The sequence below is a fragment of the Rasamsonia byssochlamydoides genome (assembly GCF_041956645.1).
Source record: "Rasamsonia byssochlamydoides strain NRRL 3658 unplaced genomic scaffold VTN77scaffold_92, whole genome shotgun sequence".
Lineage (NCBI taxonomy): Eukaryota > Fungi > Ascomycota > Eurotiomycetes > Eurotiales > Trichocomaceae > Rasamsonia > Rasamsonia byssochlamydoides.
Genome location: NW_027192475.1, coordinates 65,505 through 80,183, shown reverse-complemented (window position 1 = coordinate 80,183; position 14,679 = coordinate 65,505). Strand labels below are relative to the sequence as shown.

The 14,679-nt window shown below is 46.8% G+C and overlaps 4 protein-coding genes across 4 annotated transcripts; 1 reads left to right on the top strand and 3 right to left on the bottom strand.

The window, feature by feature from the left end:
- Positions 1 to 2,297: 2,297 nt before the first annotated feature.
- VTN77DRAFT_9708 (uncharacterized protein) lies at positions 2,298 to 3,424 on the top strand (the record flags this gene model as incomplete). The annotated part of the gene is made up of 3 exons (XM_069426344.1): positions 2,298 to 2,677; positions 2,757 to 2,864; positions 2,923 to 3,424. The coding sequence occupies 3 exons, from the start codon at positions 2,298 to 2,300 to the stop codon at positions 3,422 to 3,424; spliced, it is 990 nt and encodes a 329-aa protein (XP_069273753.1).
- A 399-nt stretch (positions 3,425 to 3,823) lies between these two features.
- VTN77DRAFT_9707 (uncharacterized protein) lies at positions 3,824 to 5,032 on the bottom strand (the record flags this gene model as incomplete). Its single annotated transcript, XM_069426343.1, has 1 exon — positions 3,824 to 5,032. The coding sequence occupies one exon, from the start codon at positions 5,030 to 5,032 to the stop codon at positions 3,824 to 3,826; it is 1,209 nt and encodes a 402-aa protein (XP_069273752.1).
- A 2,658-nt stretch (positions 5,033 to 7,690) lies between these two features.
- VTN77DRAFT_9706 (uncharacterized protein) lies at positions 7,691 to 9,029 on the bottom strand (the record flags this gene model as incomplete). Its single annotated transcript, XM_069426342.1, has 7 exons — positions 7,691 to 7,721; positions 7,786 to 7,952; positions 8,007 to 8,256; positions 8,345 to 8,523; positions 8,583 to 8,767; positions 8,820 to 8,940; positions 9,003 to 9,029. The coding sequence occupies 7 exons, from the start codon at positions 9,027 to 9,029 to the stop codon at positions 7,691 to 7,693; spliced, it is 960 nt and encodes a 319-aa protein (XP_069273751.1).
- A 2,941-nt stretch (positions 9,030 to 11,970) lies between these two features.
- Positions 11,971 to 12,510, bottom strand: VTN77DRAFT_9705 (uncharacterized protein; the record flags this gene model as incomplete). The annotated part of the gene is made up of 1 exon (XM_069426341.1): positions 11,971 to 12,510. The coding sequence occupies one exon, from the start codon at positions 12,508 to 12,510 to the stop codon at positions 11,971 to 11,973; it is 540 nt and encodes a 179-aa protein (XP_069273750.1).
- Positions 12,511 to 14,679: the final 2,169 nt, after the last annotated feature.

Sequence of the window (14,679 nt, the reverse complement as noted above, 5' to 3'; positions counted from 1 at the left end):
CGCTATTTTTAGGTCATCTACATTCTTGAGATAAGTGTGGTTTCGGACGAGTTCTCGAACTGGTCCGCCATTCTCGGTGTGAGTACATAGAACACCATGGGTTTTATTTTGACCGCAGGATCGGAGTGATTGAGGCTTCTTCGCGTTTCCTTAATTGAGCTTCCTATCATTTCATCCTTCTAGGTCGATAATGAATGCTATATATATCTTGACTTGCCTGGACAGAAAGCATGCCTGGAACTGTATGTAGACATCACTCCATAACTGGTCGTTGGTAATCTGAGAATCATGATCTTGTAGAATAATGCCATCTTCGCAGTTCTGGGTTGCCACTTGAATATCTTCCCATGATCCAGATGTCATCAAACTATACCCGCCAACAGAACGGCGACAACAAATCTGAGGGACACGGTCTTTGGCTAATGAATTAGTACCATCACACAGCAGGTGTGCAGGGACCAGAATTATGAAAGGGACCGTCGTAAATGGTGTCGTGATGAAAAATCGGTAGATGAGATGTCTCGAGATCAGTCTTGTAAAATGAGGACGAATAGTTAACTAGTTAGCCGCGACAAGAAGCAACAACACAAGGTAAAACAGACAGAAAAGAAATGTTGAATGAGACTGTTAAAGAGTGACAGGCATCCTGCCCACAGTCACATGATATGATGACACTTTCCTCAATTCCCTTAGTATCAACACCCTTTTCCTTTCAAGTTCATGTTAGCCAGAGACGAGCCAATGTCTCAGGATACCTAACCAATGGCTCCATCATCATCTCTCTCCCCTTTTTTGAGACTACCTGCAGAAGTGTGGCTACTCATATACCGTCACCTTATCCCGGATCTCCCAATATCTACTTGGTCGTGTGAGAGTCTAGGGGGCCATTTCCTCTCCGACAGCTGTTTTTCGCACAGACCGGACCATATATCAAGAGGTGGTGCAAGCATGGTACGGTTTGGTCCCTTATACAGCCTCATTGAGCATCAGGGCATACTGACCTCACATTGATACACCCGTTTGGCCATGAAAATCGTGTCAAGACACTTGCAGATTGCTTCACCTCTGCACATGGAGGAAAGCTAAAACGACTTCATCTGAAAACTAAGACTCGGCTATCCTTTCTGCAATCGCTTGAAGAAAAGGCCAGAGGACTTTCGCAGAGCTCTTAGGTAGAATCTAGATCCGCTGCGGGAGAAGAGTCGGGGATATCTGAATTGCGTTGTGAGGAGTAAGGGCCCTGCGCTTCATGGAGCAGACATGGCGTCAGTCTGATGAAGCGTTTCGCGTGGAGCTTGACGATGTTAAGGTCGTGATTAAGGACTTTGTCGACGCGGTGCGACAGGAAATGTGTCGGAAATTTCCCACTCAGCTAAAGAGTGCCATGACGACTGCCTTTTAGCTGGAGGATCTTTTCTTCTTGACAAGATGCTGTCCAACATTCCGCAGAACTGCAACACTAATCAAGAATATATCACTGACGAATCCATGAGAAAATGCAAGACCAGCTTGCGAGATTTAATGTCACTCAAAGACACAACGAAGATAAAAAGGCAGAGTATATCAACCGGGTCATCCAGCTTCCTGATATTTCATCGTCTATCCTCTTGCCTTTAACACCATCTTCATACCTAATCAGGTCTGATCCGGTTTTGTTGGTTATACTTCTGGTGTTTATATAGCTGGGTTAAGACTGAATCTGAATGATGATAGTACATAGAAGCTGGTTTCAGGTCAGAAATTAGCTTCTGCTTTCCAAAGGGAGAGGTGGGCAAGGAAGAGAAATATAGTTGTAACTGCTCATGAATAAACTAGTTTAGTAAAAAGAAGTATTGGCAGAATTGTCTCCAATACTCATCATATAATTGGAGATGCTTTAGATGCTTTTCTTTGGATGACTTCCACATCCAATTGAAAAGTTCATGTAGATGGCTTGATCTTCTGGAAGCAGGTATGTCACATAGTCTACTTCCAAGTACATATAGAGAGAATGAAGGGAAAGGGAGGGAGCAGAATGCCACAGTGTTACACGCCATATTTAAAGGGGATCATTTTCAGCGTCGATTTCCCATATTCATATTCTACTCAGTAGTTGTAAAATATTCCATTCGGACTCTCGCCAATGGCTGCTACTATCGAATAGACTGACTTGATTGGCTGGATAATCTAGGCGGTGAGAATACAATCACGTGATATTATCCGTTTTGTATCGTTTTGGATGTCCGAGAAAAAGAACTCCGCAGCGAGAAGCCGATCAATTGCACGGCATCCGGCCCTGCAGACGCAGGTCAGTCAATATGGCGTCTACCGTCGGTCTCACGTCAAGTCTCTCGCGGACAGTCGCATGTTCGGCGCCCCGTTTCCCTCAATTCGTCCCCTCGAATCATGCGCTCTCGCTCGCCGCACCCTCATGCCAACGCCGGCCTTTCTCTCAGAGCCTGGCTCCCAGAGCCAAGGGAATCGCACAGACGGTGACTATGAAGCCGCAAGCACAACCGAGCCTGCGGGCTCGTACTAGAGATCTAGTCAGAGACGCTCTGCCTCAAGATCTCGGCTTACTACAGGGGACGTTCATCCGGCCGTTATGGCAGGACATGCCTTCGATCTTCCAGCAGCCGCGGGAGAGATTGCAGATGGAGTGGCTGTGGGTGAAGTCGTGGTTTCAAAATATGGCGGGGTGCGTACTTCACCTAGTTTTGTTTGGTTACTTGCCAGCGGAGCGGCAGTTTGATTTGCAGGCGCTGACGAGGATATAGGATTATTCTATATAGCAAATGGTTCAACAAGGGGCTACCACTCCGTCTCAGAGAGAGGAGAAAGGTAGCCCGCGACCTGCATCGTCAGATGTACACCGCTTTTGCAGCGTATGCTCCTGCCTCTGCATGAATTCGGTGGATTGTGTGACTAAATACTCCTCCGTAGGGGTGACGTTGATACCTTGCGAAAGATCTGCTGTACCGGCCTTGCCAACAACCTCAGCGCTCGCATTAACAGGCGTCCCAAAGACGAAAAAGTCACCTGGTCCCTCGATAAATACATCCGAGCGCCATCCACGTACTTTACTGGCGTCCGCGTCCTTTCCGACCGTGCAACGCAGATTCCCGAGTTGCCCGATTCCGGTGTGAGGCAGGTGGTGGTGCGCATAACAAGCCGCCAAACCACGGGTACGATTCCTGTCGCTGGCACACGCGGCAGCAAGGAGCCGGAGACCACAGCCACAGGCACCCAGAAGATCAAACAGCAGAACTGCACGGAGTATATCGTCCTGCAGAAACTCCTGTGGATGGGCAAAGAGGAGGACTGGCGCATCTGGGGGCACGCGAAGCCGACGACGTTGGAGGACCTCGACAAGCCGTGGTTTGCTCAGGGATTGACGTTGTCGGAGCGTTTGTCCATGATGCAGGACCTTCTTAGGAAGAGGTAGACAGTGGACGGTTGTCTATCGAGTGAAGGATACCTCAGCACGAGCACCATCGACCGGCCTATATGGATCTCTGCTCCTCCCAGATTTCGAGTTAATATCATGTCATTCTCGCTGTGTTTTAACATGTCTCAGCCTGTATTACTCGCTATACCATTTATTTCATGTACAGTACCATCCTTTCATGACGGTGAATTCGGTCTACAATTCATTCAGTCCTATTTCCTGATCAAACTCAACAACAAGATGCACAATCGGGTGTACCGAATTCCGATCTGTGTCGTGCTAATTCCATCCCTATCAAACAGAACATAAAAAATCGTGTGGAATCAAGTTGTCACCAGGCCACGAATACATTCTTCGGGTATATATTTCAGGTCATGTCTTTCCAGTTGATGTCTGCTACTTCCGTCTGACTAGGTCGACTTCCAACCCCTCCTGCTGCACGAACCAAACATTCCGCGTCTTCCACTCCTTCGGATCGTGCAACTGGATATCAAATTCGCGCAGCAGCTGCGGCACAATCTTGTGCATCTCCATCAGCGAGATGTTCTTACCGATGCAGGTGCGCGACCCCGCGCCGAACACGAAGAAGCTCTGCTCCATCTCCTTCAGCTTTTCTGGCGACGACTCGAGCCACCGCTCTGGGATGAAGGAGTCTGGTTCCGGATACACCCTCGCGTCGTGGTGCAGCACCCACGCGTTGATGCCCACGACGGTCCCTTCGGGGATGTGCTGTCCACAGATGGTCGCGCCGCCGGCGGGTACGTGGCGTTCAAGGATCAGCCCGACAGACGGGTGCAGACGCATGGCCTCCTTGATCACCGCGCAGAGATACGGCAGGTGCGTGGTTGTCTCGCGGTAGGAGATGAACTCGCTCAGCTTGCCGGCGCGGTCGGCGGCGTCGAGCTCGTCCCGCACCTTGGCCAGCTTGTCCGGGTTCCGGATGAGGAAGTAGATGATGGCGCGCAGGGCGATGGCCGTGGTGTCCGACCCGGCGAAGACGTTGGTCGACAGGTGCACGATGACGTCGCGCGTCGACATCTTCTCCGGGTCGAGTTCGTGGATGGTGGACCAGCGCGAGAGCATGTCCTTGCCGTTGCGCGCTTCATCAAACTCCTCGCCATTTTCTGGTTTTTTCTTCTTCTCGAGCTCACCGTTGCGGCGCAGCGAGGAGCGCGAATTGACCGCCTTCAGCGTGAACTGCAGCACCTGGTTCCAGGTCTCCATGCTAGGGAGGAGGATGGGGAAGAGCGGGTTACCGAGGAGGAAGGGATGCGCTTCAGGGATCTGGCCGCAGAGACTGGCATAGACGAGCATGCCCTCGATAGCCTTGATCATGCCGTCGACATCTTTACCTTCCTGGAGGAAGCCCAGCTTCTTCGCGAAGGAGAACTCGCCGACGACGTCGAAGGCGTAGTACTGCAGCCACGCGCCGAGATCGACGGGTTTTTTGGCGACAGCGAACCGGCGCAGCTGGGCGATGAAGATCTCGGTGCAGGAATCGACAGCGGGCTCCAGCTCGAGCAGCGAGGTCATGCTGTACGCGTTGGCGACGGGCTTTTTCTGGCTGCGGTGGAAGTTCTCGTCGCGGGTGGAGAAGAGGTTCATTTGCGGTTTTTGGTTCCATGAGATGCACTGGATGGGGTAGAAGGCTGTCTGTAGCAGCAGCAGCAGCAGCAAGTCAGCAAGTTTCCTTCCCTTTCAACACGTATTCCCATGTCTTAGGGCTTTTTTAATTTTTTTTTCTTTCTGGTCTAGGGGTTATACCTTCGTAAACCCCTTATTCAACCCATAAATCACCGGCACCATCTTCGGATCCCCCACAGAAACATGCCTCGGCCCAATCCGGACGAGATTGCCATACTGCCGATGCAGTCTGATCGACGTATTGTGCGAATCGCCCTTCCAGACATCGTACAGCTTCCACAGGCGGGTGTATTTGGCGAGAGTCGGGCCGGGGATGCCCGCCAAGCCGCGTTTGTAGCGGTTCGTAATCAAGTGTAAGACAATGGCGAGGAAGAGGATGAGCGGAATGAAGTAGGTTTTTAGCAATAGGGGGAGGTTGGATGATAAGGAAGAAGAAGATGAGAAGGAAGAGGAAGAGGAAAGGAAGGATAGGGTAGATATGATTGCCATTGTGGTGTCGCCAGCACGGTTATGCCTGTGAAGGCAATTTCCTACGGAGGAGAGAGAGAGAGAGATAAGAGGGAGGGATGGAGATAGGGTTCTAGATCGTAATATGGGTACTGTGGTAGATAAGAAGAAAGCTCCTTGCAAAAAGAAAAAGAAGAAATTCGTGACTAACGATTGACGAGCCTTATCTTGATTCACTCTGAGAAGCAATAGGCAGGTAAGGATGAGTGTTGACCTAAAGAAATAGCTACAGACATAGAAACAGATATACATTATAAAGCTATCTGCTGGCAGATAGAGTACCTCAGCTCCAATGCCATAGCTTAGCTGCAGTGGGCCAGTAGCGGTAGTAGTAGTAGTGCAGTAGTACCTCGAGGTATGTACCCTATCCGATGGCTACTCCTCTCTCGTCTTGGGAGGTTTTTTTTGGGACGTACCCTTGTCTAGCTGTTGCTATTGCTGACATGCGCTGTCTGCCCAGCTTCTGTACACTGGAAATTAGGGCTGTACATAGGTAGGTACCCTACCCGATATCTAACCCAGGGAGTTATCCTAACCTAGGTAAAAATGGTAATAGTCCAGTAAAGGGGAGGTAGGCATCTTCGGATAGAGTCAAATTGTTGAAGGTGCATTTCCCGAATACCTTACCTAATTACCTACTTACGGAGTAGAGCAGTTATCTAACCGGCTTTTGAGGGACGGGGGGGGGCTTTGGCTTTGGCTGGGCATTTGTCTCCTCCCCGCGGGGAGAGCGTCCACTCATGGGGGAATGGGGAAGGGGAATTGTGGGGTTCTCTGCATGAAGGGAGCAAGCAGTGGACCACTATTACCGCCAGTCAGTATGGACAGGTATGGAGTATCCGTATGGAGTGTCCGTGTAGGTAGCCTCCCCGAAATTGTGGAGTTTGATCCCCCTTCCGTCCTGCCTTCGTCAGTCAAGATGTGTTCAGCTGAGTCCTGACAGATAGTGAGCTTTTCATTTGCTAGTATACTGTAGACAGCAGGGAATTAATAATAATGCTCTTAAAGAAGTCCTGCATCCGAAGGATGAGCATGAGCATGAGTATCCCTGACTGACGTCAATCAATAGACATCCATATGCATGTGGAATAGAGAATATATATGTACGGTACATAGATACCTACAGGTAGGTGTGCTGCTAGCAAATGACATTAAATTGTCAATCTCACACACATACGGCCAACCTCCCTACAAGGTAATCTCCATACGCTACTGCATGTTTGAAACAAGGACAGGGATTTGGATTTCTATACGTACAAGCTCTTTCCGAGGGATCTGACTGAAGAGTCATCGACGTCGATACTATCAGTAGCTGTACCTGTACTTACCTGGCTCTGACAGCTGTACTAGAGGCGGTGGTGAATAGTGGTGTTTTTGAGATGATTGTTGCCTCCAAAAAAAAGTACTATATATATGCTAGTTTATATTGAGGCTTTTGTATTACTGAAATTATGGGCGGAAATGCAGCATACCAGATGCCGTTTCCATCAGATGGCATTTAAGAGTTTACTTTTAGATTATATAAACAAAACGAGAGATAAAAATACCTATAATACAAGACTACTACTGTAGAAACTTAATTTAAGGCTTGTCATTCCACACAGAGGTATATGAATAATATAATCTTTATGAATGACAGACAGCACCACTGCGTTTTTGATCCTACTAGAATTATCCCACCTCTATAATATAAGAATATCACCATGTCATATAATATAATATTATAATAACCATCCATGATGGAACAAGGAACGGTAGTTTTGTTTAACTCTGGAAATAAATGGCTTGCTGCCTCTCTTATCTCAGTCGAGTCGACGTAGGGAGTCATCATATGGTTTTCAATTCTAAGGCATCCAATGTTAGAATAGAATTTTTTTTTAAACCAAAAAAGATGGCCACTTTCTCTTACTGACCACTTCTTTTTTTGTGTGATAATGGATTCGAGCCGTATAGTACGACCTTTTAGGAAGAGAGATAAGTCTTCCACCTATACTAAGAATGATAACTAGCTTGGAAAATCCCAATTTGGAATCAAAGTAATTGCTGAACAAGGTCCGGCCCCAATTTCCATCCCAGCTTGGGGATTTCCCCATTCCGTCATGGTCAGCTTGGTCATTCGGGCTTCCGACCATACACCACATAACTGTTTTAACAAGTTGTTAGCTCTCAGATAAACTCCCAGGGTAACGAACAAAGAATCCACCTACAAGTCGAAGATGGTATGGATTTTACGATTTCTGACATCCCTCTTTGCGTCGCTGGCGAGAACTGTTACTTCATCGACAGACCATGACTCAAATCTTGTCAAAACAGCCATAGCAGCGCCCTGGAAACCTTGCTCGGCCTGTAGTAGATTCCAGGTGCCAACCTTTTTCTGCAAGTGAAATTAGCGATTGTTAGAAGTAAATTATAAGACTGCTCCACGTACATAATATTGATCTTTAGGCCAGGCTCCCATGGGTACTTGATACTTCTTCGTATGGATGTCCACAAACCCGGCTTCGCGGAACCATTGTTCGAGATACGGCCCTGGTCTTGCAGGATACCCAGCGCGGTCAAAGGCATTGACTATCGCTGTGAAATACCTCTCGACCCCGGTGTCTTTGGTGGTTCCATCCTCAGAATAGGGTAGCAGATCATAGTCCTGGAATTCTACCCAGCCTCCAGGCTTAGTATGCCTGGTCATCAAGTTAGCAGTCTTGGCTAGCCAAGGAAAAGTATTGTGGCACTTCTCTTGGCTGAGTTTGCAACATAGGCAATACTTACTTGAAACATTGCTTCAATAACTTCTTGAAATCCTTGATGGAGTTCGCCAGATAGCGAGCATGGATGAAGTCGAACAGGCCCTCGCTATAAGTCCATTCGGCTTCAATGTCGTCAACGAGGAATCTGACATTCGGTGGAACAAAAGACGGCTGAGTAGGACTCAGATCGCTACCGATAACCTGCAGGGTCGTATCTCTTAGCTAGGCGCGGTATCTCTTACAGTAGGAAGGACACTTGCCTCTGCAGAAGGGAACTGATCGGCAAAATCAATGGCCCATATTCCCGTCCCAGTACCGAGGTCAATGACTCGCTGTGGCGATGAAATAGGTGCCAGAAAAAGCTTCCTCCCCATGATGGTGAGGGTCATCTCATGGAGCATGTCCAGGCGATCGGACTCTGTCTTATCATTCGGTAAGAGGTAGCCTTGGCCAATTAGTGAGACTGCAGTTTCAGTCCAGAAAGGTCAGCCCCTTACTGCCATCACGGTAACCATGGTAGCGCCGGCCATTCTCGTAGCGGTAATCCAGCGCAGAAGAGGTCAACGAGGCAGTGTAGGTGGAGAGCTCGTTCCCATAAGTCGAATCATTATCCGTCGCCTAAGGGGCCCATTATTAGCAGATCACAATGGCTATGGACAGACACATTGGCGGTTGAAAACCTGAACATCCACTTCGACGGTTGCCATTTTGGATTTTGGATCACACGGGATGAGGCAAGATGTGCGATGCAATCCAAGTGGCTGCTCTGCCGGTTTTTATCTTGCGTTGTCGGATGGCTCCGATGCGCAGTGACTTTAAAGCGCATATTGCATATGCATATACACCGTATCCGTCCTGACACCATTATTAGTGTGGGGGCTTTGCACCATCCACAGATTACTCCAGTCCATGCCTTTGAAGCAACATGACCACAGTTTAGATGCCATTGTGGCTTGAACCGTCTCTGAATCAACAACAGTCTACTCCGTACTCCCTACGTAGTTCAGATTCACCAAGCTGGTGTCATGGCACTCTTTTTGGCCGAATCTGCAACACCGGGCAAATAGTTGGTTAAGACAGGGGCTAGGTCTAGGGATAAATCCTACTAAATATGCGGCGCAGCAGTGACGGCCAGTTAAAAGGGACCGGTTGAACTTTAGCAGTGTCGTTTATGCAAGCGACCTGCATGTCGCTGGAGTCAATTATTTGATCTGCCGAGGTTTGCTCCGTTGATGGCCAAGGAGCCGGTTTTCTATTATTACTATTGCCAGTCTAGGCTCTCCAGATAGGGAGGGACATACCGAGTAAGGTTCCTAATCTATTCTATCATCTGTCACTCAAGAGCCTGTAAGTGTGTACTTCTCTCTTCTGGCAATAAACTCTTCGCCAAATGGGCAGGCAATGTTCAAATGACGGAGACAGTCCTCTCAAAATATTCCTGAGTGGTATGGAACCAGATTACTGTACTTTCCTCAAGATGATATCATCCAGTTGGAATATTTTCCTCGTCAAGCTTAGTTTGTTTTGTCTTCTTCAACCGCGACGACTTGTTGGAGCTCAGCAGCCTGTCAGTGAGGACAATCCAGAATAGAAATAGAAACTTGTTCAGCAAGCTTTTGAGGATCAACGTTGTGTATTTTTTTTTTGATACTCTCCATGGCAGACATATGCACTTGAACCTTTTGGTAACTTGTCAAATACTCTTCCGAGAGTTTTGGGGGACTTTCCCCCTCCAGACATGGCCAAGATTGTATTTGTAAGGCTCATAGAGCGAGCGCACAGCCTTGTTTCCCAGCAGCCTGCGTTTGTATCCAGGATGTCTTCCTGGTAAACAGGAACCGCAATCTCTCAGAGCAAGCCATTTGGCCACGGAAATTGCACAGTTCCAAGACCTAAACTATATGGAACTACTGTAAAGGCTACAGCATGGTTCTACCAGGCATGAAAACTTCCATTCCACAACCTCCGTGTGACGCTGCTCCATAGAAGTACATGCATTTACAGTGTCAAAGTTGTCCCGGGACGACTTGGAGATACACATTTCCCTTCTCAAACCGTCTGTGCAGGTCTTGCTTCGGTCACAAGGTCGAAGAGAAAAAAAAAACTGGTCAATACCAGCAACTATAGACTATTACCTACAATATAGTTGTTGTTATTTCCTTTCAATCTAAATTTATATGGTAATTTGAAAACTAAAGCTTTTTTAATTTTTAAAAAAGATATATATATATTCTTTATACTATTATCTCTAGACATCTTTTTTATTTTTTTTTTTAGAAAACTCTAATATTAGGCTCATAATTCATGTTTAAAAGTCAAAGAATTCGTATACAAAAGTTACAATTTTCTGCGAGTTTGGGTGCCAACACTGCACCAATTTTTGCATACGTTAAATCTTGTGTGTACAGTGTGTCTCCAGCGCCGAAATTTCATCAGTGGCTTTTCACATCCCAAATGCCCTAACCTAAAGGTGATTTCATTGTCTGTATAACTCCTGTTTTTTATTTTTATTTTTATATCAATAGGGAGTTTTGTTTTTCTTTTGCTTCTATCATTGAAAATAAAGAGGCAAGAGCTCTTGTCTAAAGATTTACTAACTTTACTAACTGTATCTTATCTAGAGTTGATGATATCATTACAGTAGAGTAGCTATGAGGGACGTGTTAATAGTTGGCTAAGGAGGATGAGGGTTAGGCTTCAGCAGAGAGGAAGCAGAGTAAGAGTAGAATAGTCCGAGCAGGCAGGAGTAATATGATATATAAGCAGGCAAGAGCAGATGGACTCTGAGCCAGCAAAAGCAGTATATATACGGAGCAGGAGGGTTTTACTTCTAGCAGGGGAGCAATTCAAAGTAGCGGGAGCTTACATAGTCGGAAAAATAGACAGCAAGAATATGCTTTTTCCCCCTTGGCATGCAAGTTTGTACATGTACATATACCTGGGTAGCTTTTTCATGTAGTTGTGAGTATATTATATTATACAAACACAAATTATTAAAGTTGGAAGAAAGGGACAGAATGGGACAGGACACATAGAACGCATATGTCAATTCAGCAAGGGAATTATTCTACGTTTAGAGTTTACACAAGGATGTAATAATAAGAAAGGCTAGAAAGAACAATGAATTAGTCGGCTAGTTAGTATATGCTGTTTTCAATACCCTGCCTTGTCATGCTGTTTGTTACTTTTATTTTGACTCCTTGAGGTAGTAGATAGGTGGGTAAATGACTGACTGCTGAAAGGTGGTTAGCTACCTAGGTAATTGCTACCTATACTTTACTTCATTTTGATTTTACTTGAATTTCTTTCATTTTATTATAGTTAAAGGTAATAGTTGTATGATTTGTTGATGATCATACTCTCTTCTTTCTTTCCTTTCCTTTCCCCTTCTGCTTATCTCTCTCTCTTCCCTTTTCCTTTGTCACTCTGATTCAATTCATCCAGAACGGAGAGATGTCCTGACTGACCTCTTCCAACAACTTGTTCACTGTACCCAACTGAACTGTTCATGATGATTATCGACTGGCTATCATGTTGTAAATAATGAGGCATATGTGTCCAGGCTAGTGGAAAATTCGGCGAATATTGTCATATATCATCATGCAGAATAGTACCGCTGCGTGATCCAGACATATACAAAAAGGAAAGCTACAGCTTCGAATCCACCTTGTCGAACCTCCCATGCCTCCCAGCACCAGCACTGAATCTCGCCGCTCCCTCGATGCTCTCCTTCTCGACAATCGGCGCGCCATGCTGAAACTCATAAGCAAGCGCATCCTCCATCGACGTCGCCCGATACGCCGCATAGTAGCACGACTCGCGATCGGCGTTCATACACCCCTGCGGAAACGCCACCAGCTGCTTCGCGAGCTTCGTCGCTTCCTCAAGCGCCTTTCCCTTCGGGACAATGCGGTTCGCCAGACCCATGGCCAGCGCCTCGTCTGCGGTGACAGCTCGCCCCGTCAGGATCATGTCCAGCGCTCGTCCTAGCCCGACCACACGCTGCAGTCGCACCGTGCCGCCGTCGATCAGTGGCACGCCGAACCGGCGGCAGAATACCCCGAAGATGGCATCCTCCTCGACCACGCGGAGATCCGCTAGCAGACTGAGCTCGAGGCCGCCGGCGACGGCGTGCCCGGCCACGGCGCAGATGACCGGTTTGCGGATCTGCATGCGCGAGGGGCCCATGGGGGCGAGATTCCGGCCGTTGACGGGGAGGAGCAGATTACTTCTGCCCTGAACACCATTCTTGTCCTTTGATCTGACCTGGACCTGGCAACCTCCTGCAGGTCTGCCCCCGCGCAGAACGTGCCCCCAGCCCCGTGAAAAACGCACACCTTTTGCGTGTCGTCGTTTTCGAAATCTAGGAATGCATCCCTCAATTTCCTGGCTGTCGGACCGTCGACGGCATTGCGTCGACGCGGCCGGTTGAGCGTGATGGTTGTGATGCCCTCGGGTGTCTTGCGGATTTGGACTGCGTCAGGCTCGGGGTCTGACGAAGCAGATATTTGTGTATGTGAAGGTGTGCTTTTTGTGCTTGTTGCGCTCATTTGTGTATTCCCACTAGGTCGTGTACGCAGTAGATTGATATGGGTCAATTTGTAAGTCCAGTAGTGAAGTTATGTACAGTAGAATGGTGAAAATGCCAGATAGTTATAGTAACGAACGAAACGACAACTTCTCCAGAACGAAGAGAGGAGCTGCCAGATTGAAAGAAGGGAAGAGACGAGACTGCAAATTAGTATATGAGAGCCGGTATTTTCTGACGATATATGCAGTCTGTCTCGTCTCTGTCTAATTATGTATTTTGGTCAAGTTGAACAGCCGAGGTTGAACGACTTCCAGACCGGCTAATTATCCTATCGCATCCCATTCATCCTGTGACCATCACGAGGTTAACATTCTGGGGACGGAATCATTGTTCCCCCAAAAATTTACTTAATTATTTTTCATTTTCATTTTTGTTATCATGTTTCTTTTATCGTAGTAAAAAGAAAAAAATATATGCCAGAATAAAAATTACAACTAGAATATGAGCACCTGCGAATTCGACGCTGAAAATGACCGCTAGTGAGGCCGTTTACGGCATCATTTCCACATGCCCTTACAGCAGCAAGTCGCCGCTTTAATAGCTCTTGCATGTGACTTACTACTATCCTGCACCCACTAAGCATTAATTGAACCTCCCAGAGCTGCTGCATACTGCAGTACTCCAGCTTACCCTGCTTACCATGTCTTAACCTATGATTAAACCACTGCTGAAAATGGCTCCCTTTGCAGCCAGATCCAGCTCCCCTCTAGTTTTAATGGGCCTGCTCTAGCAGCCATATAAAATGGCTTTCTTTGCAGCCTCATTTTGCTCTTACCTTCTACTACCTCCTCTGTCCCTATTATTGCCTCTCCTCTATATAGGATTTAGGATGAAATTCTTCATATATAGGGATTATTAATTAGCATACTACCTAATTACCTATATTATATCCCTAGTTTTTTTTTTACAATAATGCTTTTAAGAATAGTAAGCTAACCCTAGAGTTGATCTAGTAGATTAAGGTTCCAAAAACATAATCAAATACTTCTGCTCTAGTAGAAGGAGGATAAATTGGACCTCCCTCTCTTTCAGCATATTATGCAAATACTATATGGCTACAAAGTTTACCCAATGTTACTGATGACTTATGACTTAAGTTGGCTGGCACTTAAAGATCTGGGTAAAGATGCAGGGTTCAAGGATAACCTAGGCTATTATAACTTCTGCCATTAGACTGCAAATGAGGCTAATTATAAGTAATCTCTACTTGATTAGGCTGATCCGAACACCCGGTCAACGGCCGTTAATAGTCCGGCCAACAACCAATGAGACCCCAGCAATAGTCGCCGTTTATCTGGCAGCTATATCTACGACATTATGGCAGAAGAACGGCCTTCCTCTTACTCATGCCTCGGAAGATATGAATGAGTTCAACTTCTGAATGTTTGTTATCAGTTCTCAACTCTTCGGAAGAGAAATATCGCCTAGAAGATGGTATTCTCTATGTAGAGGTGTATTTATATTTTAAATCAGCCCGGTCAGTCAGAATGATCGCTTCGCTCCTCTATCCTCATTGGATTGCACTAAGTCTCACTAAGTCTCACTGTATCGCCTGAATTCGCATTTTGTCGCATCAAGTCTCACTTAGTCATATTAGGTCGAATTCCATCTCACTGACAGCCCCCTGAGCCTTCAGCCGAATATAATCAATACAGGTCCAGCTTATCCTCTGTGATAGATCTGAACAGCCAGAAAATCACGAATGACTCTGAGACATGTTCTTTGGCCATGTTTCCTCATTACCCCGAGAATTTCGTCAACCTCAG